At 40.2% G+C, this 25,000-nt stretch overlaps 1 protein-coding gene across 1 annotated transcript; it reads left to right on the top strand.

The window, feature by feature from the left end:
- The first annotated feature begins 8,594 nt into the window (after positions 1–8,594).
- LOC109914672 (DCN1-like protein 4) lies at positions 8,595–24,341 on the top strand. The gene is made up of 4 exons (XM_048593351.1): positions 8,595–8,645; positions 13,137–13,254; positions 21,046–21,140; positions 24,223–24,341. Exons 2-4 carry the CDS (start codon positions 13,184–13,186, stop codon positions 24,336–24,338), a joined length of 282 nt encoding a protein of 93 aa, XP_048449308.1. The 5' UTR covers positions 8,595–8,645; positions 13,137–13,183; the 3' UTR covers positions 24,339–24,341.
- The last annotated feature ends 659 nt before the right edge of the window (positions 24,342–25,000 follow it).

Below are 25,000 nucleotides of genomic sequence, written 5' to 3'. Positions count from 1 at the left end.
ACCTTATCCAAACTGTGTTGCCACTTTCAGGAAACTGTGAACCTATATGCTTAGATCCCTCTGAATGTTAATGCTTCTCAGGATTCTGCCTATTTACTGTATTCTTCCCTGCTGCATTTGAGCTCCCAGAATTTATCACCTTGTATCATTCTGGATTAAACTCCATCTGCTGTTATTCCGTCCAAGTCTCCAATCTATCTATATCCTGCTGTATCTTCTAGCAATTCTCTTCATTTTCCGCAGTGCCCCCAATTTTTGTATTGTCTGTAAACTTACTAATCATGCCACTTACATTCTCCTCCAAGTCATATATACATAATATACATAAAATATTACAAACAACAGAGGTCCCTGCATTGATCCCTTCACAATACTATTACAGATTTCCAATTTGAAAAATACGCTTCCAATCACTATTCTGTCTTCTATGACTAAGCTACTTCTGTATCCATTTTACCAGCTCATCCCATGTGACTTCACCTTTTGAATCAGCTGCCATAAGGGACCTTACCAAAGGCCTTGCTGAAGTCCATGTTAACAACATCCACTGCCCTGCCCTCATCAATCATCTTTGACAATTTTTGAGGAAGTGACAATCAAATTTGAGATAACAACCTTCCCTGCACAAGGCCATGCTGCCTACAGCTAATAAGTCCACACTTTTCCAAATGTGAGTAAATACTATCCTCAAGAATCTTCTCCAATAATTCCTCGACCACTGATGTAAACCTCACTGGGCTGTGATTTCCCTGATTATCCTTTATTGCCCTTAAGATTCTGCAGTCCTCTCAGACCTCCCCTGTGACTAAAGAGGATATGAAGCTTTCCTTTGAGGCCTAAGCAATTGACTCCCCATTCTAGGACAAATTCCATGAGGTCCTGTGGACTTGTCTGCCTTAATACTTTTCAAAACTCCCAATGCCACCACTTTTTTTAAATATTGATGCCTTAGAATATCAACATAACCCTCCTGCAACTCACCATCGACCATATCCTCATTTGTGAATACTGAAGCAAAGTACTCGTTAAGGACCTCACCCACTTCCTCTGGCTCTAATTCCCTCCTTTATCCTTGAGTGGACCTACCCTTCCCTAGCTACTCTCTTGCTCCTTCTTATATGTGTAAAACGCCTTGGGATTTTTCTATAATCCTGTTTGCCAAAGACATTCCATAGAACCTTTTGGCACTCCTAATTCCTTGTTTGAGTTCTTGCCTACTTTCTTTGTATTGTTTGAGGCTCTGTCTGTCTTCAGTTTCCTAAGCCTTCTGTAGGCTTCCTTTTTCTTTTGACTAAGCTCTCAATTTCTCATCACCCAACATTCTCGAATCTTGCCATCTTTCATTTTCACAGGAACATGCTGGTCTAGTCAACTGCCCTTTAAAAGTTTCTCACTTGACAGATGTGGATTTACCCTCAAACAACTGACTCCAATTACTGTTCCCCAGTTTCTGCCTAAGGGATGTGTTAGTTACCCTGCTTCCAATTTAATATTTTCACCTGAGGACTATTCTTGTCCTTATCCAGAAGTAACTTAAACTTACAGAATTATGGTCGCTGTTCCCAAAATGCATCACCACTGAAACTTCAGTCACCGGGCTGGACTTGTTCTCCAATAGGTCTGGTATAGCCCTTCCCTAGTTGGAGTATTTACATATTGTTTCAAAAAACCATCCTGGAGACAGCTCACAAATCCACCCCACCCCATCCAAGCCTCTGCACTAAGCAAGTTCCAGTCGAAATAGGGGAAGGTACATCAACCACCACAAGTTTTCTTTTAACATTTTTCCATAATGTGTCAACATATCTGTTCCTCTATCTCTCATTGGCTGCTGGGAGGCCTGTAGTATAACCTACCAAAGTGATTGCACCCTTCCTGTTCCTAAGCTGCACCAATATTTCTGCTTCCAACCCTACCACCCCCAAATGAGCCCTCCAGCGTGTCCTCCCTCAGTACAGCTATGATATTGTCCTTTACCCATAAAGCAACTCTCCCACCTCTTTCACATTCCTCTCTATCTCGCCTGAAACCTATAAATCCCGGAACATTAACGTACCGGTCTTGTGCCTCAACCAAGTCTCTAAAAGCTACATCATAGTTAGGTGTATGAACCCAAGCTTCAAGTTCATCTGCCTTACCTGTCACACTCCTCGTGTTAAAACAAATACTCCTCAGATCACCACTCCTGCTGTATTCAGTAACCTTCCCCTGTAAGTTCTTCTTAGTCTTGCTGGCCTTAGTCTCTGACTACTAGTTGGTTATTTTACTTAGGCGTACCGCTCTGCACACCCTCCACCAAACTGTCAAACCTCCCTACCAGGATATTGGTGCACCTTGTCCTTCTTGAATGGGTTCTACATGCTCCAGAATGATCCGAATGATCACCATACCTGAAGCCCTCCTTCCTACGTCAGCTCTTCAGACATGTATTTAACTGTACTGTTTTCCTATTCCTAGTGTCGCTGGCATATGGCACAGGAAGTAATCCTGAGATAACAACCCTAGTTCTTGCTTTACAACTTTATACCTAACTCTCTGAACTCCTTTTGCAGGACCTTCTCTCTCTTGTCTATATCATTGATACCAATAAAGACTGCAACCTCTAGCTGCTCACTCTTCCCCTTCAGAATATCCTGTGCCTGCTCAGAGACCTCCTTGATCCTGGCACCAGGGAGGCAGCACACCATCTTGGAGTTTTGCTTATGGCGATAGGGACATCTATCTGTGTCCCTAACTATAGAGTCCGCTGCTGTCACACTTCAACCCTCCCTGCTGTACAACAGTGCCAAGTCATGGTGCCACTGGCCTAGCTGCTGATGTTGTCCCTTGAGAGTCTATGCTTTTGAGGTTTGATGTTTGTATTGTAGCAGTTCATATCCAGATGATCCTTAAATTTTTTTATATCAATTGGATTTTTGCAGCTCTGTCCATGAACGAGTACCCTTTTTTCTAGACAAATTATTGCAGCTGGAAGGAATGCTTTGAGAAAAAGTAGTAGTGTCTTTTGATGTAACAGAGTACAGAAGACTTAGAGAATTTATGTACAACTGGGGAAGTAGCAAATTTTACAATAGTTCAATGTACACTTTATTAAACTTCATTCAAAAGTTCATAATTGTCTATAAAACTATGTAAAATTTAAGCACTAGACTAACCAAATTGTGGAAGTCCATTAGGGCATTAACTTCACATGTTGGCTAAGTGTGAAGCTGTGTATTTGGCATTTTCTTTATAGTCTGAATTAAGTTAGAATGGAGAAGTGCAGTTGCAGGAATTGTTTTTCTTTTGAATGCTGACCAGCTCCATGTGAACTACCTCAGTAATTCAACATGTCAACCTTCTGGAGCAACTGTTGATGGTGGCAAATAGAAATGGGCGTTCTTAAAGAATCCAACTTTCAAAGTAATATTTTTGCACTTATTTGCAATTGTATTACTTACCAGCAATTACAAAGTCAAAAAGTAGAATTGACATGGCTGAAGAGCTTGCAACGGAAGTAAAAGCGGGTCTGCCACAAAACGTTTACCCTTTCTGTGTAGTTCTTAACACTGTTTTCCTATTGTTGAAATTATCTCCTTTGTTTTTGAAGGCGCCTGTCCTTATAACTGGACTTAACTGCAATTACAATATTTTCAGGTTTCCAGATTGACTGTTGGTGTAACATTTGTCTTTTTATTTTGAGTAAACAAAGAACATTAATTGTACAGCACCTTTTGCAACCTGAGGACCACCCAAAGAAATATACAGCCAATGAAATACTTTTGTAGATTATTTCTACATTACAACAATGAATGAATAATGTGACTGTCAATCTGTACTAACTAGAAGCAATCTGTTTTATAAACAGTATTGGTTGAGGAATAAATATTGGCCTGGACACTGGGACGAACTCTTATGCTTCTCTTTGAGTAGAGTGGTGATTCTTTTGCATCTCCCTAAGAGGGTTTATGGAGCCTTGTTTTAATTTCTTATGGAAAGACTGCAGCTCTGACAATGCAGTTTTCTGACTTGGTTGAGAGTTTTTTCACTGCACCATGGCAATGCTTGTGTTTTACAATAAAAATATTAATGACAAATAGATCACATGGCCTTTAAGAGCTGCACATTGCAGCGTATCCTGGGAGAATTGAAAAAAGCGTAGCAATATTTTTCTAGGACATGAGGTATTTTCCAAAGACATTGGTTCAAGTTGCAATCCAATTCTATGGCCCTGACAGCCAATAGTGAACTATCTCCTGAAGTGTGGTTGATTGCTGGCTGAAACTTAGGCTATATAAAATTTGGTTTTGAATTTGGGAAACAATTTCTCTCCTACAAATTGCATTTCTCCATAAGTTGGGCATTTAAACACTTCACAACATTCCCCCCAATTTCATATCATACTTTACTTCGAAAATTGTCCATTTGTAAAATGCATTGTGATTGGATTGCAGCCGTTTTAACAACTCTAGAATATCCTTTAAACAGTTGAGTAAAATATTTTGCAGAAAACTAAAGCATTTTTTGAAAAAGGAATAAAAGCGCACAATCTGGGATCTTTTTGCAGACTGTGGCACTTTAACAGTTTCATGCTCCTGATGATTTATGATTACCTGCAGCAATCACATTTGCCTGCATGTTGCACAGCACACTTTTTTCGCACCAGGTAAAGCAGCAAAAATATTTATTTGCAATTTAAAATACCTAAAGAATATAAACGTATTCAATTAAACACAGTATTTTGAGGTTAATGCAATTTGTTTGTATAGCTTTGTCAAGTGAGCAACAATAAATTGTTCCCAATCATCAGGCGGCACGATGACTCAGTGGTTAGTCTTGCTGCCTCACACTGCCAGTTACCCATGTTCGATTCCACCCTCAGATGACTGTCTATGTGGAGTTTGCATATTCTCTGCCTGAATTTCATCCGGGTGCTTCACTTTCCTCCCACAGTTCAAAGATTGCAGGTTATGTGGATTAGCCATGCTTAATTACCCATAGTGTCCATGGATGTGCAGGCTCAGTGAACTATCCATGGCAAATGCAGGGTTACACGGATATGGTAGGGGTCTCGGTGAGATGCTCCTCGGAGGGGCAGTGTAGACTTGATGGGCCAAATGGCCTGCTTTCACACTGCAGGGCTTCTTTGATTCTGTGATCTATTGTTGACAGGTGTGCAACCACCAGCAATTAGGCTATTTTAAAGCTCTCGTGTGTATAAAAGCAAATGTAGTTAATATTGCAAGCTAATTGCAATAGTCGTTAATGCCATGTTATGTGGCCACATAAGCAGAATAATATAGTTTTTCCTCTGAAAATCACTCCTGGCAATTATGGTCAAATGAACAACACCTGAAGACCTTGTGTAAGTCTAGTACTTTTTAAATGAAAAGTTTTCATGGATCTCGAGGTTTAACATCTGAATAATTTGTCCAGTGATTGCTTAATATTGATTTCTTTTAGGGAATGATAACGCCCCATTCCTGACCTTGAACACAAAAATCAGTGCTGCACTGGGGAATACAGCATTGTCAGCAGAGCTTTTGTTGCTTTCAAGTGTGATATAAAATGAGTTCCTCTATAAAAAGACAGCAGATATGTATTTTTAAAGTTACTTTAAAATTTGAAAACCTTTGTGTATGTGTCTTACAAACATTGTTTCCCTTAGAATTAATTAGAAATTGGACCTTGTTGCACTTGTTTCTGTCACTCAAATGGGGACCAGTGGTTCAATTTTGTGGAGCTATAGTCTGTGCTTCAAGTCCTTAACGTGCATCTCCAGCAGATATTTTCTAGCCAACCTGTTAGGAGATGTTAGGTGGTATGGTGGCTCAGTAGTCAGCAGTGCTGCCTCACAGAACCAGGGACCCAGTTTCAATTTTACCCCTGGGCAACTGTCTGTCTATGTGGAGTTTGTATATTCTCCCCGTGTCTACATGGGTTTCCTCCGGGTGCTTGGGTTTCCTCCCACAGTCCAAAGATGTGCAGGTTAAATGGATTGGCCATTCCAAAATGCCTGTGGTGTCCAGGGATATGCAGGCTGGGTGGACTTGCCATTGGAAATGCAGGGTTACAGGGATAGGGTAGGGGTCTGGGTGAGATGCTCCTCAGAGGGTCAGTGTAGACCCGAGGGGCTGAATGGCCTGCTTCCACACTGTAGGGATTCTAAGATAGTTGCCTCTGAAACTGTGGCTCCTAGCTCAGATGTAGAGACATTCCTGCTGTATCTCCAATATTGTAGTGCCTTGGATGATATTCAGTTGTCACCTGGTTGCCTTAAATGATTTAAGATTGGGACCCTTGCATATGCATAGGGACCTGTCATCCATAGATTGTGAAATAGACCCTTCGGTCCAACTCGTCCATGCCGACCAGGTGTCCCAATGTTAACTATTCTCATTTGCCTGTGTTTGGTCCATATCCGTCTAAACCTTTCCTGTTCAGGTACCTATCCAAATGTCTTTTAAGTGATGTAACTGTGCTGCAGCTGCCACCTCCTATGGCAGTTCATTCCACATTTGAACCATCCTCTGCATGAAAATGTTGCCCCTTGGGTCCTTTTTTAAAGCTTTCCCCTCTCACCTTAAACCTCTAGTTTTTGACTTGCCTACCCCTGGAAAAAGACGCTGGCTATTCACTTTATCCACGCCCCATGATTTTATAAACCCCTGTAAGGTCACCCCTCAGCCTTTGATGCTCTCGAAGGGGGAAGTCTCTGTCGACCATCTCCTTATAATTCAAACCCTCCAGTCTTGGCAACATCCCTGTAAATGTTTTCTGTCCCCTTTCTACTTTAACAACAACCTTCCTATAGTAGGCTGACCAGAATTGAGCACAGTACTCCAAAAGTGGCCTCACCAGTGTCTTGTACAGCTGTAACATAACATCCCAATTCCTATATTCAGTGCTCTGACTAATGGAGGCAAGCATGCCTTCACCCCATCTACATGTGACACCAGTTCCAAGGAATTATGAACCTGCACCCCTAGAGCTTGCTGTTCAACAACACTCTTCAAAGCAGTGCTGTTAACTTTATAAGTCCTGCCCTGGTTTGCCTTAACGAAATGCAACAAATTGCATTTATCTAAATTAAACTCCATCTGCCACTCTGACCCTTGGTCCATCTGATCAAGATCTCTTTAGTTCACATTGAAGATGGTTATCTATGCCAACATTTTGGTGTCATCCATGAACTTAATAACCATGCTTCCTATGTTCTCATCCAAATCACTGGTATAAATAACAAAGAACAGTGGCCATCACTGGGGATAAGGCGCTCAGAAAGCTGAAAGGTCTGAAAGTGAATAAATCACCCAGACCAGACAGACTACACCCTAGGGTCCTGAAGGAATAGTGGAGGAGATTGTAAAGGCATTGGTGGTGTTCTTTTAGGAATCACTGGAGTCATGGAGGGTCCCATAGGACTGGAAGATGGCTCATTTAAACAGGGCTGTTACGAAGCAAGGGAGGAAGAAGAGGAAATTATGGGCCAATTAGTCTGACCTTGGTCAGTGATAAGATTTTACCATAAACGGGGCTCTCTTGGAACTTGAGGTATTCTGGTTTTCCCTGTCATGCTGTGCTTTACTTCTGGTCCTTAAAGGGACTACCAACAAAAAAACAGATCACTTAACTTTGCTTGTGTGAAACCAGGATAAATACTTAACCTTGTTCTGGCTTCATGATCTTTAAGGCTGCCGGCAGCCAGCTTCTCGCTTTTTTTATTCTACAGTTGCATTTGGCCTAAGATGATGGAGAATCAACTGGCAAATTGCCGCTTGGTGCTTGTAATTATCTGACATTGGTATCTGACATCCATTCTGGTTAGTTTTTAGGGCCTAAATATGCCTAAAGTGTTTTATAGCTCATTGGTCTGTCACCTGACCCAATAGTCTCCATTGGTGCTCACAAAACTAACTGACAACTGAAACATTGAATACATTTCAACCATAAGTATACTGGGGTGGGTTTGGGATGGGGAGGGAACATTATAATGGATTTCTGTAAATTTAAGCATGAGTATTCAATACAAGGTGTGTCAAGATTGTCCATTTATTTATAAAACTTGTTGAAGAAAGCAATCTATGTAATGTATTAAATTAAAATTTAAAGAGTAGTTTCTATTTAGTTCCCAGTTCTTTTAACGTAGAGATTGCCAAATTGTGGAAGAGCTGGGATGAAAGAGATGGGCAAACTAAGCTGGATGGACTGGTTTAAAGAAATGCCACCATTGCAGTTTGGTTGCTACAGCTGCACTATGGGGTGATCTCAGCAAAGATTGTTTGAATTCTAGTCAGGTTATTGAGCAGATATTGGCCTATGCAATCATTCCAAATCCTGCCCTGAACTTACAGCTGGCATGTCACATCTAGCGTTCTGTTTGCCATGAGACGATGCCAATACTTTCTGGGCTTAGTGAGAAAAATCGTCAAAGGTGAAAAGGTGGGAAGAGGTTGCTCTGCAAGATAATATTTGGTAAACCTCTACTTTTAAGACCAAGATTGATTACAACAAGTTAATTTTGTTACATGGTGAATTGTTTTATAAAATGCAGTGCTATAAACTTGCAGATTTGCACAGTTTTTTTCCTTTTTCTTCCTTTTTTGTCTTCCCTTTTTTATTACAGAATTTGACAGAAGACATTGGCCAAGACGACCAGCAAACAGGTTTGTGATTTTCTTTTTTCCCTTTCTCCTGCACTAGCGGGATCATCAGTGAAATTCAGCTTTACCAACTTGTATAATGTTGACTGTGAATGGAACAACTCCAGTGGTTGGTCAGTTTTTGTTTTTGAACAGCTATGGGATATATCCCATTTTATGGCTGTGAAAATATTTGTACAATCAATGACATGACACCTTCCATGATTGATTGAAATGCTATTAGGTTTTGTAATGTATCTTAGAATGCTGAAAAATAATATAGCTTGGGCAACAATGTACCAATGACCTTTTGTGAAAGAATAAACAAACAAATTTGGAGGCATGGTTTGACTAAGGACCAAAACAAGGATCAATACAAGGGGGGAGGATATGGCTGAGGTACTTTGTTGACCAAGAAAGACAGTGTTCAAAAGGTGCAATGTTTCTGAAGCCATAGTGAGGAAAGAAGTAGTGATATTGAATAACAGTTGATAGATTGAGGATATTAAGCACATTGGTTATATTTAAAACATAAGAAGTAATCAAGATTGTTATGGGTTTGATTCAAGGATACAGAAGTAAGGGGTCTCTTAAGGTACTGCGTCCCTAACTCCTGGGCTAGAAAGTCTGCAGTCAAGTCCCATTAGCTCCAGACACGTCATAATGTGTCTGATCACGTTGATTTAAAAACATCTGCTAAGATGTAAGACGGGAAATTTTGGATGCTGTGGCCATTGAATTTTGAATTTTTCTCTGGCCACGAGAGGTGCCAGAGGACTAGTAATATGGTGCCATTATTTAAGAAAGGAGCAAGGGATAAACCAGGAAATCACAGGCCACGCAGTCTGACCACTGTGTGAAAACTATTAGAAGCAATTCTGAAAGACAGATTAATCTGCTGTTGCAGAGTCAGGGATTAATCAAGAACAGCCAACATGGTTTTGTCAAGGGCGGGTCATGTCTGACCAACTTGATTGAATTTTTGGAGAGGTGACATGTAGATGAGAATGCTACTTTTGGTGTAATCTTTTTGGGCTTCAGCAATGCTTTTGACAAGATCCTGCATGGGAAACTGATAAAGGTAAGTGCGCATGGGTTTCTAGGAAATTTGGCTAATTGGATTCACAATTGACTGAATGGCAGGAAGCAGAGGGTGATGGTCAGAGGGTGTTTTTGTGACTGGAAGCCTGTGTCCGGGGAGGGGGGTTCCACAGTGATCAGTGTTGGGGCCCTTGCTGTTTGTGGTGTATATATAAACCATTTAGACTCGAATGGAGGAGGATTGCAAAAATTAGTAGCGAGGTAAATAGAGAGGAGGATAGCCTTCGATTACAGGATGGTATAGTGATCTGGTTAAATGGGCTGATCAATGGAAATGGAATTCAATCTGGGTAAGTATGAAGTGATGTATTTGGGCAGGACAAGCCAGGCTAGTGAATACCATGATGAATAGTGGGACCCTGGGAAGCACCAAGGATCAGAGGGACCTTGGTGTGCATGTCCACTATTTGTGGGCAGCACGGTGGCTCAGTGGTTAGCACTGCTGCCTCAAAGCGCCAGGGACTCAGATTCGATTCCAGCCTCCGGTGACCGCCTGTGTCTGTGTGAGTTTCCTTTGGGTGCTCTGGTTTCCTCCCACAGTCCAAAGACGTGCAAGTCAGGTGGATTGACCGTACTAAATTGTCCATAATGTGCAGGGATCTATTGGTTAGGGTGCGTTAGCCATGAGCAATGCAGGGATTGGATAGGAGGATGGGTCTGTGTTGTATGATCTTTGGAGGGTCAGTGCGGACTTGTTGGGCCGAATGGCCTGTTTCCCCACTGTGGGGATTCTACGATGAAGGTCTTAAGGCAGTGGCTCAAGTAGATAAAGTGGTTAAGGAGGCATATGGGACATTTGACTTTTATTAACCAAGGTGTAGAGTTTAAGCAATGGGAGATTATGCTAGAATTGTACAAAACTTTACTTGAACTAGTGTAGATTAAGTAGCCGAGCCTGCATGGATTTTGTAAAGCAACCAACTTGATTTTTGTTTTAATGGTAATTTGGTTGATGATATATGTGGACATGTAAAGAGATGTTTGATAAAATGTCGTAAATAGTAAAGTCAATGGATATGAAGTTGCTGACTGAGAAAAGGAGTGGTGGTGAACCTTCTCTTGAAATTAGGGGAAGGCATATAGTGGGGCTTCGAAGGGCTGAAATGAGGACCACTGCTCTCCCTGATATACATTAGTAATCTAAGTTAGCAGTATTGTAATTTCCAATTGCAGATTTTAAAATTTGCACAATATACGCCTGAAAAGTTAATGAGAAGGAATATGATATACTTAAAGAGAAATTAGGCTATGTGCCAACTAAGTGTAATGCAGTGATACATTTTAATAGCAAAAGCAAAGAGAGGCAAAATGAAATAGAGTGAAATTCTAATAGGAATGAGGGAAAGAAGCAGCTTGTGGTATAAATAACGAATCGTATGAAGGTGGGGTTGGGCAAGTAGAGAAAATGGGTGAAGAGACCGGGGGATCCTAGCCATGTGTACAAAAAGAGGCATTGAGTTCAAAAACAAATCAAGTACTGCGAACTTTTTTATAAACTACTATTTTAACTTCAATTAAAATATTGTCCGATTCTGGTAATTGAATTTTAAGGAAAATGTGAATTCTTTAGAGAAAGTTCACAAAAAGATTTATAAGAATGGTTCTGGGATGAAGGTCTGCAGGTGTGTGATGTGGAGCTGTCAGTGTTGGACTGGGGTGGACAAAATCACAAGTCACGTGACACCAGGTCATAGTCCAACCAATTTTTATTTGAAATCACTGGCTTTTGGAGTGCTGCTCCTTTGTCAGGTCAAGTGAAGGGAAGTACACAGACACAGAATATGTAGGCAGAGAGATCAAAATATTGTACAAATGGTGTGAGTGGAGTGTTGACAGGCTGAATAACAAGTCTGCAGGTGATCAAAAGTGTCAGATGGTGTGTGTAAAGTGTCAACAGCTGAATAGCAATTGAAGGGATGACCTATGATATGACCTGACTGCTGCTGCTAGCCCCTGAAAGGTCATCCCCTTCGTCCAATAGTATCCAAAGTGGTATACCAGTTATTGAGAGGAATGGCCAGAGGGGAGTCCTGCACTGTCTGCAACCTCCTCCTCCTCCTCCCCACTGTCCCCCCTCAAAAAAAAAAACCTCTTCTGGTGGTCACCCGGCTACCCGCAGCCTGCACCTTAGGAGTGACCATTTCACTATAGCTCTTATCAATGATGTTCTCTCTGCACCCAGATGATCCTGAGTACATTCAGCTCCAGCTCCCTAATGTGGTCTGTCAGGAGCTGCAGCTGGGTGCACTTCTCACAGGCATAGCCAGCAGAGACACTGGAAGTCTCCCTAATCTCTTCCAGAATTCTGTTATGACTTTCAGCTGCCCTCTGATTTGCTCTATTACTCTGACTCCACAGTCATAGAACAGGTGTACCTTCAGGACCTCTAGAGATGAGCAATGTATATGGCCTTGTTAGCACATTAAGAATAAATTCTAAGAAAATAACTATTTGACACTCTGCATTTGAAAATAGGCTTTCAAATGTAATAATGGGTAGGAAATCATGGCCTGCCGAGCGCAGAAGCAGAAAGTAGAATCTTCGTTGCATGGAGGAGTTGTACCTGCATTTGGAAGGGATTTAATGTATGCAATTAATTTGCTGCTTTGTACAATTTCGTAAGGAGTAGGCTATTCCACTACTTGAGCCTCTTCATCATTCACTCAGATCCTGATTTGATCTGTGCATCAACTCAACTTGTCCTTATCTGTGGATATGTGAATCCTGGTTTTAAATTTCAGGTGACGGTGTCCGTACCTGAAACTGAAGTTCATGTCCCAATCCAGAGACTTGAGCACAAAGTCTGACCTCTTGATGCAGCACTGCAGGAGTGCTGTTTTTTTTTAAGCTGAAGTGCTTAACCAAGGTCTTGTCTGTCCTGTCAGGGGCCTACAAAAAGTTCAAAACAAACAAGGCGTAACGTAATCTCTATCTGGGCCAGTATTTATTTGTCAACCCCAGGTTAAGAGTTGTGTATATTTCTGGCACAACCAAGGTAGCCAAATGACCTTCTGTGCTGATTTGTTCTATGCTTCTTGGATTTCACTGCTGATTCTGAGATCTAGTTATCTGCATGTTGGCTGCTGAGATTCCCTGTATTTAGAACAGTGACTTTAATTCTAACTGCTTTGATTAATTGAAAAACACTTTGGGATGTCTCAAAGTTTGGAGACTTTTTTATTACAAAATCTTTCCTTTTTTTGGCACTTTACAGCAAGGTGAAATTACATTTACATGGAGCTGATCTGAAAGTGAAAAACCTGAAATTTAATTCAAAAGTGAAAGTTCACCTTGCAACGTTATGCAGAAGAATTGCTTGTTTGAAATTAACTGTTAGGTTCCATGTGTAAAATGTTACTCTTGTCGCTATTGCGTTCTTTTAAATATTGGTGTATATAATATTCTATTATGCAGGAAATCTTCGATCTTGCAGTTGCCCCTCTGACTGCTGTAGCAAGGGCATGCCACCCAGGAAAAAGAGGAGACCCACAGTAGCAGATGATCTGACAGCTAAAAAAAGCAGGCATGATGGGTATGTTTTACTTTCCTTTTCTAAAAAAAAACTCCATATTCACAACAGTTCAGTGTAAAAACTTAAGATTTACTTTGCTGTCAAATTCGTAATTATTGGAAGAAAATCTCATTGAGTATATGTTGCAATGGCACCTTTATTTCCCCTTTCAAGGAGCAGAGGAATGGGAATGGGCCATTCAGACCTTGAGCCTGCTCCACCATTCGATAAGGTCATGGCTAACTCCATATTCCTGCTTTTGGTCCATATCCCTTATAAACTCTTGTTAAATAAAAGTATTCTGTCTCAGATTTAAATTAACCACCAATACTGCATCCGCTGCTGTTTGTGGAAGAGAGTTCCAAACATCTACCATGCTTTGAGTGTAAAAATGCTTCCTGAAATTTCTCCTGAACCATCTGGTCCAAATTCCCAGACTATGCCTCCAGTTCTAGAAACTCCAACCAATGGAAATTGTTTATCTACCCTGTCATTTCCTATTAACATCCTGAAGACTTTAATCAGATCGCCCTTCTAAATTGTAAGGAATCCCAAGGAAGCTGTGATCATAACAAGATAGAATTCACCATGCTGTTAGAATAATAGACTCCCAGCAGTGTGGAAGTAGACCGTTTGGCCCATTGAGTCCACACCGACTGCTCCTACAAGCATTCCACCTATATATATCCCCCCTCCTCCCACCACCATATCCCTGTAACCATGCATTTCCCATGGCTAATCCACCTAGCCTATACATCTGTGGAAACTACAAGCAATTTAGCATGGCCAATCCATCTAAACCTGCATGCCTTTGAACTGTGGGAGGAAACTGGAGCACCTGGAGGAAATCCATGTGGACACGGGGAGAATGTGCAAACTCCACACACACCGTTGCCCAAGAGCGGAGTCAAACCTGGATCCCTAGCGCTGTGAGGCAGTAGTGCACCAGTCTGAGACGGAGAAGCAGGAACCAGATGTAACTATAGTTACCTTTACTCAATTGTAATACCAAGACAAGAGTGAAGTGCTGGCCAGAGTTGATTGGAAGGGTAGTCTGACAGGGAAGATGGTGGAGCAGCAATGGTAGGACTTTCTGGGATAATTCAGGAGGCACAGCAGAAATTTTTCCCAAGGAAGCAGAAACATGGCTGACAAGGGTAGTCAGGGTCAGCATTAAAGCAAAAGAAAAAGCATACAATGTGGTAAAGATTAGTGGGATGCCAGAGGATCGGAAAGTCTTAAAAAACTGGAGGATAACTGAAAAAGCGATAAGGGGGAAGAAGATGAAATATGAGAGTAAGCTAGCTAGTAATATAAAGGAATATTGCAAGAATTTTTTTAGTTATTGAAAAGGTAAGAGAGAGAGGCAAGACTATACATTGGACTACTGGAAAATTAGGCTGGAGAAGCAGTAGTGGAGAACAAAGAAAGAGCAGAGAAACTAAACAGGTACTTTGTATCTGTTTTCACAGTGGAAGACGCTAGTAACAAAGCAGAACATAGAACTGTACAGCACAGGAACAGGCCCTTCGGCCAACTATATTGTGCCAAGCATGACGCCAAATCAAACTAATCCCTTCTGCCTGCCCTTGATCCATGTCTCTCCATTGCTTGCATATTCATGTGCTTATCTAAAAGTCCCTTAAATGTACCCATTGTATCTGCCTCCAATACCACCCCTGGCAGTGTTTCAGACTCCTACCATCCTGGTAAACCTCTTCTGCACCCTCTCCAGAGCCTCCACATCCTTCAAGAGAACTTCGTGAGTCAGGGCAGAGGTGAGTGTGGTGGCAGTCAAAAATGAGAAACTGAAAAGTCTGAAGGTGGATAAGTCACCTGGACCACATGGAGTATAGTTCTAAAGGAGATTGAAGGTGCAATGGTAGTAATCATTCAGGAATCACTGGAGTCAGGGAGGGTTGCAGAGGACTGAAAATGTAACACTCCTGTTTAAGAAGGGAGGGAAACAGAAAACCGGTAACTATAGGCTGGTTAGCCTGAAATCAGTTATCGGTAAGATTTTAGAGTCCATTATTAGGGATGAGATTGCAGAGTACTTGGAAGTATATGGTAATATAGTGCTGAGTCAGCACGGCTTAGTGAGGGGAGGTCATGCATGAAAAATCTGTTTGAGGAGATAATGAACAAGTTAAACAAAGTAGAGCTGGTGGACATGATCTGTTTGGATTTCCAGAAGGCCTTTCATAAGGTGCCACACAGGAGGCTGCTGAAAAAGATGAGAGCTAATGGTGTTAGGGGCAGTGTAGCGGCATGGATAGAGGATTGGCTGACAGAAGGCAGAAGGACTTGAACATGCTGGGTGAGTGGGAAAAGAAGTGATGGATAGAATACAATGTGGGAAGGTATTTGGTAGGAAGATTAGAGGTGTAGGTTCTTCTAACTGGGAAAGGCTTTGGAAATCTGAAGGATAAAGGGGCTTAGGAGTCTCTTAAGGTTAACATGCAGGTTTAGTTGGCGGTTAGGAAGACAAATGCGCTGTTGGCATTTATTTCGAGGATAGAAAACAAGTGCAGAGATGTATTGCTGAGGCTGTATAAGGCTCTGGTCAGACCGCATTTAGAATATTGTGAGCAGTTTTGGGTCCTGTATTGAAGAAAATATGTGTTGCTGTTGGAGGGGTCCACAGAAAGATTGCAAGAATGATTTCGGGGTGAAAGGCTTGTCATATGAGGAATCTTTGAGCACTCTGGGTCTGTACTCAATTGAGTTTACAAGGATGAGGGGGGATCTGATTGAAACTTTTAGGATACTGAGGCCTGGATGGAGTGGATGTGGTGTCGAGGTTTCCACTAGTAGGAGAGCCTAGGACCCGAGTGCGCAACCTCAAAGTGAAGGGTACGACCCTTCAGAACTGAGATGAGGAAGAATTTCTTGCCAGAGGGTGGTGAATCTGTGAAACTCATTCCCGCAGAGGGTTGTGGAGTCCAAGTCTTTGAACATATTTAAGACAGAGATAGGTTCTTAGTTAGGGAATCAAGAGTTATGGGGAGAAGGCAGGAGAATGGGGTTGAGAAACATGTTAGCTTTGATCGGATGACAGAACAGACTTGATGGGCTAAATAGCCTCATTTTCTTTCTGTATCTTATGGTCTAAAACCATAGAAAAGAGGCCTAATTTGTATAATCTCTCCTCATAACTTAACTCCTGAAGTCCATGTATCATTCTTGTAAACCTACATTTTACTCTCTCAAATGCCAATATATCCTTCCTAATGTGTGGTGCCCAGATCTGCTCATAGTACTCTAAATAGGATCCAACCAGGATTTTGTACAACAGTAGCTTAACTTCTGCATTTTTGTACTTTAGTCCTCTAGATTAAAATGCTGGCCTTTTTTTTTTTGCTTCCTTGTTTTTCTCTTGCTCTCTAAACCTAGTCACTTGGTCCTGTACATTGAAATAAGCTTTAAAATTTTATTGATTGATTGAATCTAAAGCCTGATTTGCACCTAATATTGCACCTAACATTGAAATTTTCTTGAATTTACATGAATTTCTATTTTTCTCATAAATCACATTTGGTGGTTAAAAATGTTTTACCACTCTGAAAAATATGCAAAGAAAGTTACAGTTATGTTTGTCACCAAAAACTGGACTGTAGACACAAGTGGAAAGATGAAAGCTGAAGAGTTTAGTTCAATTATGTTGAGAAATGTGAGCACCCAGTTAATGCCAGAAGACTAATATCTTGTTGTAGATTTGTGGAATGATTGATTCTTTATCATAATTTAGGAGAAAATTGAAGTATAGAATCAAAAAATGCTAGATGTTTTGAATAATCAGCTAATACACCTTGCATGCTTTCTTTGTCAAGAAAGGGCATTTGCTACTCAAAGAAGTAGAAGTCTGCACTAAGGCATAGGTTGATTTCAGCCATTCTCATAGCAGAAGTGTTAACTTATTGTTGCTTAAGGTTGTGTGCTTTTTATATGCAAATGATAATGTTTAATTTTTTTTCATTATTCATGAGGAATTTCATGAAATACTTTGTTAATTAATGGTTTTGACTGGTAAGTTGTCAATCATGAAAGATTTTTGTTTCTTTCGAGAAAGGAAACCTTGTATTTTGTTAAATAAAGTATAGATAGAAAATTGTTTACCATTCTCATGAGTGGAATATATTAGGCAGTCATTTGTCTTCTGCTAGATTTTGTGATAATTTTACTTCCTTTCAATCATGTAATGCCCGGTGACCAAAAGAGATCCTAATTTTTTTTCAAAAACTATATTAACCAGTTTAAATTCTGTTTTTTTTTAAATGGCTCTTGCTTGATTTTAAAATGCTGCTATTAAACACAATGAGCACTTTGGCTACTCTGGAAATTTCTAGCAAATACCAGGACAAAATCAAACTCATCACTTTTTGGAAAGTGGCACTCCTTGCATTGTATGAACTTCCAACCAAGCCAACACAATGGAATAGTCTACCTCATTCTGTCCTAAACAAAGGAGACCATCACAACCTACTTTCACGTCTTGGTGCTAATGACGCCACAGTTATCTGCTGAAAAGCAATGGTTTCTGCCAAAGGGACATCAGATACACCTCCTTAGCTGAGTGTCTCAACCTGAAACTTCATTCACATGATTCAAATTGCTGGTTTGATTGAATAGTCTTTAATTTACAGTTTTTGACTTCTTTACTCAGTTTGCTTGTAATAGCAGAAGAGCAAGCAGTTCCAGGCTTAGCTGCCTGTTATCTCAATCTCTCAAAAATCTGATTCTGGAATGAATCCTGTATTTTGCCTGCAGAGTGAACCAATTCCCAGCTTACAACTCTGCACTTTACTCAGCAGTTCGACTGCATTGTTGACGGGTGAGGACATGATGGCCTGATTGGCCTCCTGTGCTGAAAACATCCAAGTCTGTGCATCTGCGCTCCTGTGGAATGGACTTCTGTGCACAGCCAACTGAGATCCTCCATTGGCACTGACTTACTGGATTCTCTAATTCATGTGAACTAATTCTGATATCTTTGATTATAAGTAACTTGTAATCCATCTTTTCGTTTCTCTCTCTTTCTTTCTTGGATGCAAGTACATGTGAATGCATGTTATAAAGTACTCCCCCAAATTTTGAATGCAATAGTAAACTGTATTTGCTTTAACCCCAAAGAAATTGCTGTGGGTTATTTTTAAATTGGACTTCACAAAACTGATAGTGGTATGTTTCCCCAAACCCTATTTCAAAAAGAAAATAGATAAAGAATTTTTTTTTAAAAAACCTTTTACAAATAGGAGAACTGTTTAATAAGCAAATTCAATTCTCCCACTTGTCTGTGACATTGGTGTGAAATAAATACTTCAAACTGCTCTGAGGAAGGGTCCCTTGACCCAAAATGTTAACTGTAATTTCTCTCTACAGATGCTGCCAGACCTGCTGAGCTTTTCCAGCAGTTCTGTTTTTACTTCAAAACACTTTTATCTTTCATTTGAAGCAAATGTCTATCAAACATTGTGCAGGTTAGCTGGATGTTTTTCACCTAAACGTTAATAAGCTTGTGGCATAGCAACGTTGGAAAATGTTGAAGCAGGATACTATAGGGTAAATATGTTCAAATGGATTGGTTAATAGAAGCTGACTAATTGAATTATCGACCAAATGGACAAACTTTTTGACTATATTAGTTTTCTGTTCTTAATTTTGTTTTCCAGATGTCATTGCTTGTTTTTGTTTGAATGATAGGTTATGTTAAAGATGCTGCATTTCACACGACCATCAAATTTACCCGAGGCTTGTCTGAAAGCCCTATCAAGGCTCTATTGAACAGCTATTCCATTTTGGTCATCTTTGCTTTTGTGCCATTGCTTAACTGACTGAAAGCTGCAGCCTGGACTTTTAGCTGATAACTTTTTCAGCAATTCCAGAAAATTCAGTCCTTTGTGTTTAAAATTCAGACTACTATACCAAGTTGAGAGCGTAGTTTGGCATTTGTGAGTTTGAATCTTTGATCCAAATATGACTATTACGAGCCAATATTGAAATCACTTCAGCAGGTATGCTTTGTAAACGCAGTAGTGAATCTGGGACAATCCCTTGTCATTTCCTACAGTCTGACTCCAAAGCTTCATATTTAGATTGTGTGCATGGACTTGTGGTTTGAGGCCTTGTCACTTCATTTTTTGGATTACCTTTTAGATACAATGGTCAAGTATCCTCTCTTTCTTTTTTTTTGTTAACTTCCGTTTATGAAGCAAGACTTGAGTCTTGTGTACAAATCTATACAGAAGCTCTAATTCAACCAGCGGTTTCATAACATCAAGATTTGGTTCTTGATGCTCAACATGTGTACAGTGCAATCATTTATGCACGCTGACAAAGGAGGTTATAGGATGTCATATGACCAAGAGTATTGCTTTTATCTTTTTCTACAGACTTGGGGATTGTCATTTGAAGAGGGAATTACTTAATGGATCCATGCTGAAGAATGAACAAATGATGTGCAATGAAGATGCCATTTGATGCCACCTTTCCATAGGGCTAATGACTACAGTGCTTAATCTACAGAAACGAAATACTAGGTTTTTTTACTTGTTCTTGATTTAACACTTGCTTCAGCTCTGATTACATTGCACTTGTGTTAAGAACAACAAATATAGCATTTTTAGACTCTTTGATTTCCCATTAGTTGGCTGTAAGGTAACTTGCAGTTGTCATGGGTTGGTTTAGTAAATGTCTCCAAATTACTAAGTTTAAAGTTGCGCCTTTACCTTGCTAACTTTTTGCAACAGGCTATCTGACCCCTCAAAGCCTTTCAACAATCTGCAAGGCACGTGTTAGGAGTATAACTGCATATCTTGTCTCTCCCCTGTGGCTACAGCGGCAACCATGGTCAAGAAGCTTAGCACTATCCAGGATAACATTGCAGCAATGTACTAAGGTTACCTTGGCATCACCTCCCTCTCATGTGGCCTCAAACACCATGAAGAACATGAGAAGTAACTGCTTACGTTATACAATAAGGGGAAATGTATATGAATGTGTTTGTGATGTGAATAACATGAGAGACAGCAGATGTTTTACACCTGAAGGCATTGGCTAAAAGATATTTTCATGATGCTTTTGAAGATTGAGAGAACTGTATCTTGGTAGAGTGTTTTAAGACAAAATTGTAGAATGTGATAGGATCAAGATAGCTGAAAGATCGACCATTGCAGATTGAAGTGGGAAAGGGAAGAGACAAAGAAAGCAAGTGTCTACAGAAGTGTGGTGAATACTGGAAGACCCCTTAATGATAAAGGGCGTCTAAAATATAAAAACAAGTTGTAACTGAGGAGAACGATTTTTGAATGGAGAAGCAATGGAAGTGGATGAGTCTAATGCTAAAAAGTAGATTTGAACAGGATAGTAAGCTTTAGTCAAGTTAAATTTTCCTTATGGCCTAGGCCTTTAAGTGGTGAAATTTAAATTGTCATTAACTTTTGAATGTATTAAATCGGAGATGTCATGGGGAATCAGTGGTTTATTGAAATGTAAGGTTAAACAGTTTTCCTAATTTTTGTATAACATTTAATTTCAGGAGCTTGTTTCTTGGACCTTTTTCAGAGTTTAGTGTATGCTGACTTTCTTCCTCGGAAGGTATTATCCCAGGTAGATGCTCATTACTGTGTCTACAAAGGAGTGTCTTACTTATGTGAAGAGAGATCTGCTGGAGAAAGTGTTTTATTGTTAGTGAAAACCCCTTTCGTTTAAAGGCATATGTTTCCAAATGTTACAGCTAATGTGTAAAATCAGGTAACTAGTATCAGAATTTAAGATGAACTGTTTGCATGATATATTTTGTCTTTTCTATAGAAGCATGTACAAGAAGCAAGACTCAAATAGGATGAAGTCTGAAGAGGAAGGTTTCTCCACTAAGCGATGCTTGGAGTGGTTCTATGAGTATGCAGGTATGTCTAAATGTTAGAGTTCAATGCTAACTAATCAACATGTCCTTGAGATCATGGCTGTTAACTTAGAATCCACAATACTTTCCAAGAATTTCCACAAAATAATGTCTACCAGGTGATAGAGACAAATGTATGGCAGGGAAAGGGAAGGAAGAATTAAAAACAAGCTTATCACATTTCATAAATTATTGGTAGTTGGTGTTAGTCCCAAACACATAATTGTTGAGATGCTTACAACCAAAGCTCCTGAGTACTCTACCTTCTTTGCGGGATCAACATGGCTTACAACAGTTAGTGTCACATTTACTTTCTTAGTTGGAGAGTTGCGGAGGTTGGAAGCTGACTATTACTGTACAACTGCAGTTGTACAAGACTTGATATTTGTAAAATTTATACTTAAAACAAAACTAGCATGTTGCATTTGTGTCAGTTACTTGCATAGTTAAATAACATTTGATAAACTGATGGTTTGGTTTGCAAAATTATGGAGTTATACAGCTTGGAAACGGAGACCCTTCGGTCCAAGCAATCCATACCAACCATGTTCCCAAATTAAACTAGTCCCACCTGCCTGTGTTTGGCCATTTTCCTCCAAATATTTCTTCTTCATGTACTTATCCAAATGTTTTTTAAACGTTGTAACTGTACCTGCATCCACTGCTTCCCAAGCAGTTCAGTCCACACACAACCCACTCTGTTTTTAAAAGATAAAGTTACCCCTCAGTCCTTTTAAAATCTTTCTCCTCTTCTCTTAAAAAATATGGCCCCTAGTTTTCCTGGGATGTTGCTCTATTATACAGTCGGTGAGAAGGAAACAAGCTTATAGGAAGTTTTTTCTTGTAAATGAAGATGGTAACCTGCATTGAGCCTTTAAAAACACTGACATACAGTGTGACTGGCTGTGACTTGTGAATTGATGTTAAACCACATGTAAAACCAGTTCAGTTGGTATGAACTGGAATGTTAGCTGAGTCACATTTTTTCCCTTTACGTCTGGTTTGTCTGATAAGACTATAAGACATAGAAGCAGAAGCAGGCCATTCAGCCCATTGAATCTGTTCCATGTGATCATGACTGATCTGATAGTCCACAACTTTTTTTTTTTTTTTTTTTTTGCCTTTTTCCCATAACCCTTGATTTACTTACTGATTAAAAATCTATTTCGGCCTTGAATATACTTCATGACCTAACATCAACAGCCATCTGTGATAAAGAATTCCTCAGATTCACTACCCTCTTAAAAAGGAAATTCCTCCTTGTCTGTCATAACCTAGCAGCTCCTTACTGTGTGATTATACCCTTTGGTCCTAAGCTCTCCCATAAGGAGAACTGTTCTTGCTAAGTCACCTAAGAATCATGTATATTTCAACAACATAGCCTGTCATTCTTCTAAACGCCAATGAGTACAGACCCAATCTACTCAACCTCTCCTCATAAGACAATATCTAAGATAATCTAATGAATTTTCTTTGGACTGCCTTCAATGCTAGTATATCTTTCCTTGGATAAGGGGACAGAGTTGTTCATAGCATTCCAGCTGCGCTGACTAGGGTCTTGTATAGTTTTAGTAAAACCACTTTTTAGATTCTATCCCCGTTGAAATAAAGGCCATCTTTCCATTTGCCTTCCCTATTACTTGCTGAACTTGTACCCTAGTTGTTTTTTGTGATTTGTGCATGCGAAATCCCAAATCTGTGCTGTAGTTTTCTGCAGGCTGATCCATTTAAATAATGTTCAGCCCCACTTCTTCCTACCAAAGTGCATAACCTCACATTTTTCCAATATTGCATTCTATCCAGCAAGAGATTGTTGTCGTCATCACCATTCGTCTTCCAATCTATTTTTGCATCACCTGCAAAGTTGGCTGTAGTATATTCACTTCATCATTCAAGCTATGACTATATATTGTAAATAATTGTGACCCTGGCACTGATCCCTGTGCACACCCCTGCCAACCATTTGCTCTTATAAGTAGTTATCTATCTACCCTGTTTTTAAAAATATTTAAACATTCTACATTCATTGCCTTTTGAGGAAGGGAATTCCAAAGACACATGACCCTGAGAATTACAAAGGGATCTTGATGAAATGGATCAATGGACTGAAAAATGACAGAGTTCAATCTGGATAAATGCTAGATATTGCATTTGGTACAACGAACAAGGGTAGGGCCTTAAGTAGTGTTGTAGAACAGAGGGACCTAGAGATTCATGTACATAATTCTTTGAAATTTGCATCTCATATAGGTAGGGTGGTTAAGAAGGCATTTAACATGCTTGCCTTCATTGCTCAGTCCTTTTGAGTATAGGGGTTGGGACATTACGTTGAAGTTGTCTCGGACATTGGTGAAGCCTCTTCTGAAGTACTGTGTCCACTTCTGGTTGCCCAGTTATGGGAATGTTGTTCTTAAGATGGAGAAGGTTCAGAAGAGATTTACCAGGATCTTGCCAGATATGGAAGGTTTGAGTTATAAAGAAAGGCTGGGAATTCAGTCACTGGAACGTAGGAGGTTGAGAAGCGACCTTACAGAAGTTCATAAAATAACGAGGGGTGTAGATAGAGTTAATTGTAATTGTTTTTTCCCTAGGATGGGAGATTAAGACTAAGGGGCACATTTTTAAGGTGAGAGGAGAGAGACTTTAAGACATGAGGGGCAAATCTTTTACACAGAGGGTGGTTCATGTGTGGAATGAACTTCCAGAGGAAGTAGTGGATGAGGGTACAATTACAACATTTGGACAAGTACATGAATAGGAAAGGTTTGGAGTGATGTGGGCCAGGAGCAGGCAGGTGGGACTAGTTTAGTTTGGGATTATGTTCAACGTGGACTGATTTTGACCAAAGACTCTCTTCCCATGTTCTGTGACTCTATCTCTCTTAGATGGGCAACCTCTCACTTTTGAACCACCTTTCCTAGTCCTAGATTCTCCCACTAGAGTAAACGTCATTTCAACATTCACCTGGTCAAGATACCTCTAAACTTTAGACAGGCTAGGCCTGTACTCTAACCTTTCCTCATAGGGCGTGATTTCCCCTTCATGAAGCCAAACTGACTCTGCTTGAATATGTTATGTAAATATAGGCAGGCTGACGAGCAGCAAATGGGACTTAATCCTAAAAACATCATCAAAGATCCCTCCCACCCGGTTGATGCTGTCCTACAACCTCTTCCATTGGGCAGAAGATACAGAAGCTTGAACACACGCACCAACAGGTTCAAGAACAGTTTTTTTTTTTCCCTGCTGTTATTAGACTGAATGGACTATCTAACTTCAAATAATGCTGATTTTGTTCATGTTGATCTTGCTTTGTGCACCTCTTGTGCATTGTAATCTGTTTGCCTCACTCTGTCTGAGCACCCTACGCTCTGTATGTCCGTGCTTACTAAGATCTGCCTGTACTGCTCGCAAACAAAGCTTTTCACTGTACTTCAGTATACGTGACCACTAAGTGCAATCAAATCAAAATGTCAGGTGATGCATTTAGGGAGGGCTAACAAGGCAGGGGAGTAAATGTTGAACAGTTGACCTTGCAAGTACACAAGGTGAAAAAGACGATGTGTGTATGTCCATATGTCCTTGAAGGCAGCAGGACAGAGTAGATAAGGTATTTAAGAATGCACATGGAATATTTGCCTTAGTCAAGTCATTGAGAACAAAAGCTAGGAGGTTATGACGAGATCTCGAGTTCTGAAGAAGGGTCATTGAATCTGAAATGTTAAATCTGCTTTCACTCCTCAGATGCTGAGTTTTCCCCGAATATCTATTTTTGTTTCTGATTTCCAGCATCTGCAAATCTTTTGGGTTATTTTATGAAGGCTAGGGTTGTTTTCTGAGTTGAGGAGGTTGGGAGTGGGGGAT

The sequence above is a fragment of the Rhincodon typus genome, unplaced genomic scaffold (genome assembly GCF_021869965.1).
Source record: "Rhincodon typus isolate 14 unplaced genomic scaffold, sRhiTyp1.1 hic_rhity00002701, whole genome shotgun sequence".
Classification (NCBI taxonomy): Eukaryota; Metazoa; Chordata; class Chondrichthyes; order Orectolobiformes; family Rhincodontidae; genus Rhincodon; species Rhincodon typus.
Note: the sequence above shows the minus strand (reverse complement) of the source record. Positions and strands in the feature narration are given on the sequence as shown.

What these genes read in the sequence shown, in the direction of transcription:
- LOC109914672 (XM_048593351.1), top strand. Translation starts at nt 13,184, where the DNA reads ATGCCACCCAGGAAAAAGAGGAGACCCACAGTAGCAGATGATCTGACA. An exon ending in AAAAAAAGCAGGCATGATGG is followed by an intron (nt 13,255 to 21,045) that starts GTATGTTTTACT and finishes TCTTTTCTATAG; the next exon opens with AAGCATGTACAAGAAGCAAG. An exon ending in GTGGTTCTATGAGTATGCAG is followed by an intron (nt 21,141 to 24,222) that starts GTATGTCTAAAT and finishes ATGTAAATATAG; the next exon opens with GCAGGCTGACGAGCAGCAAA.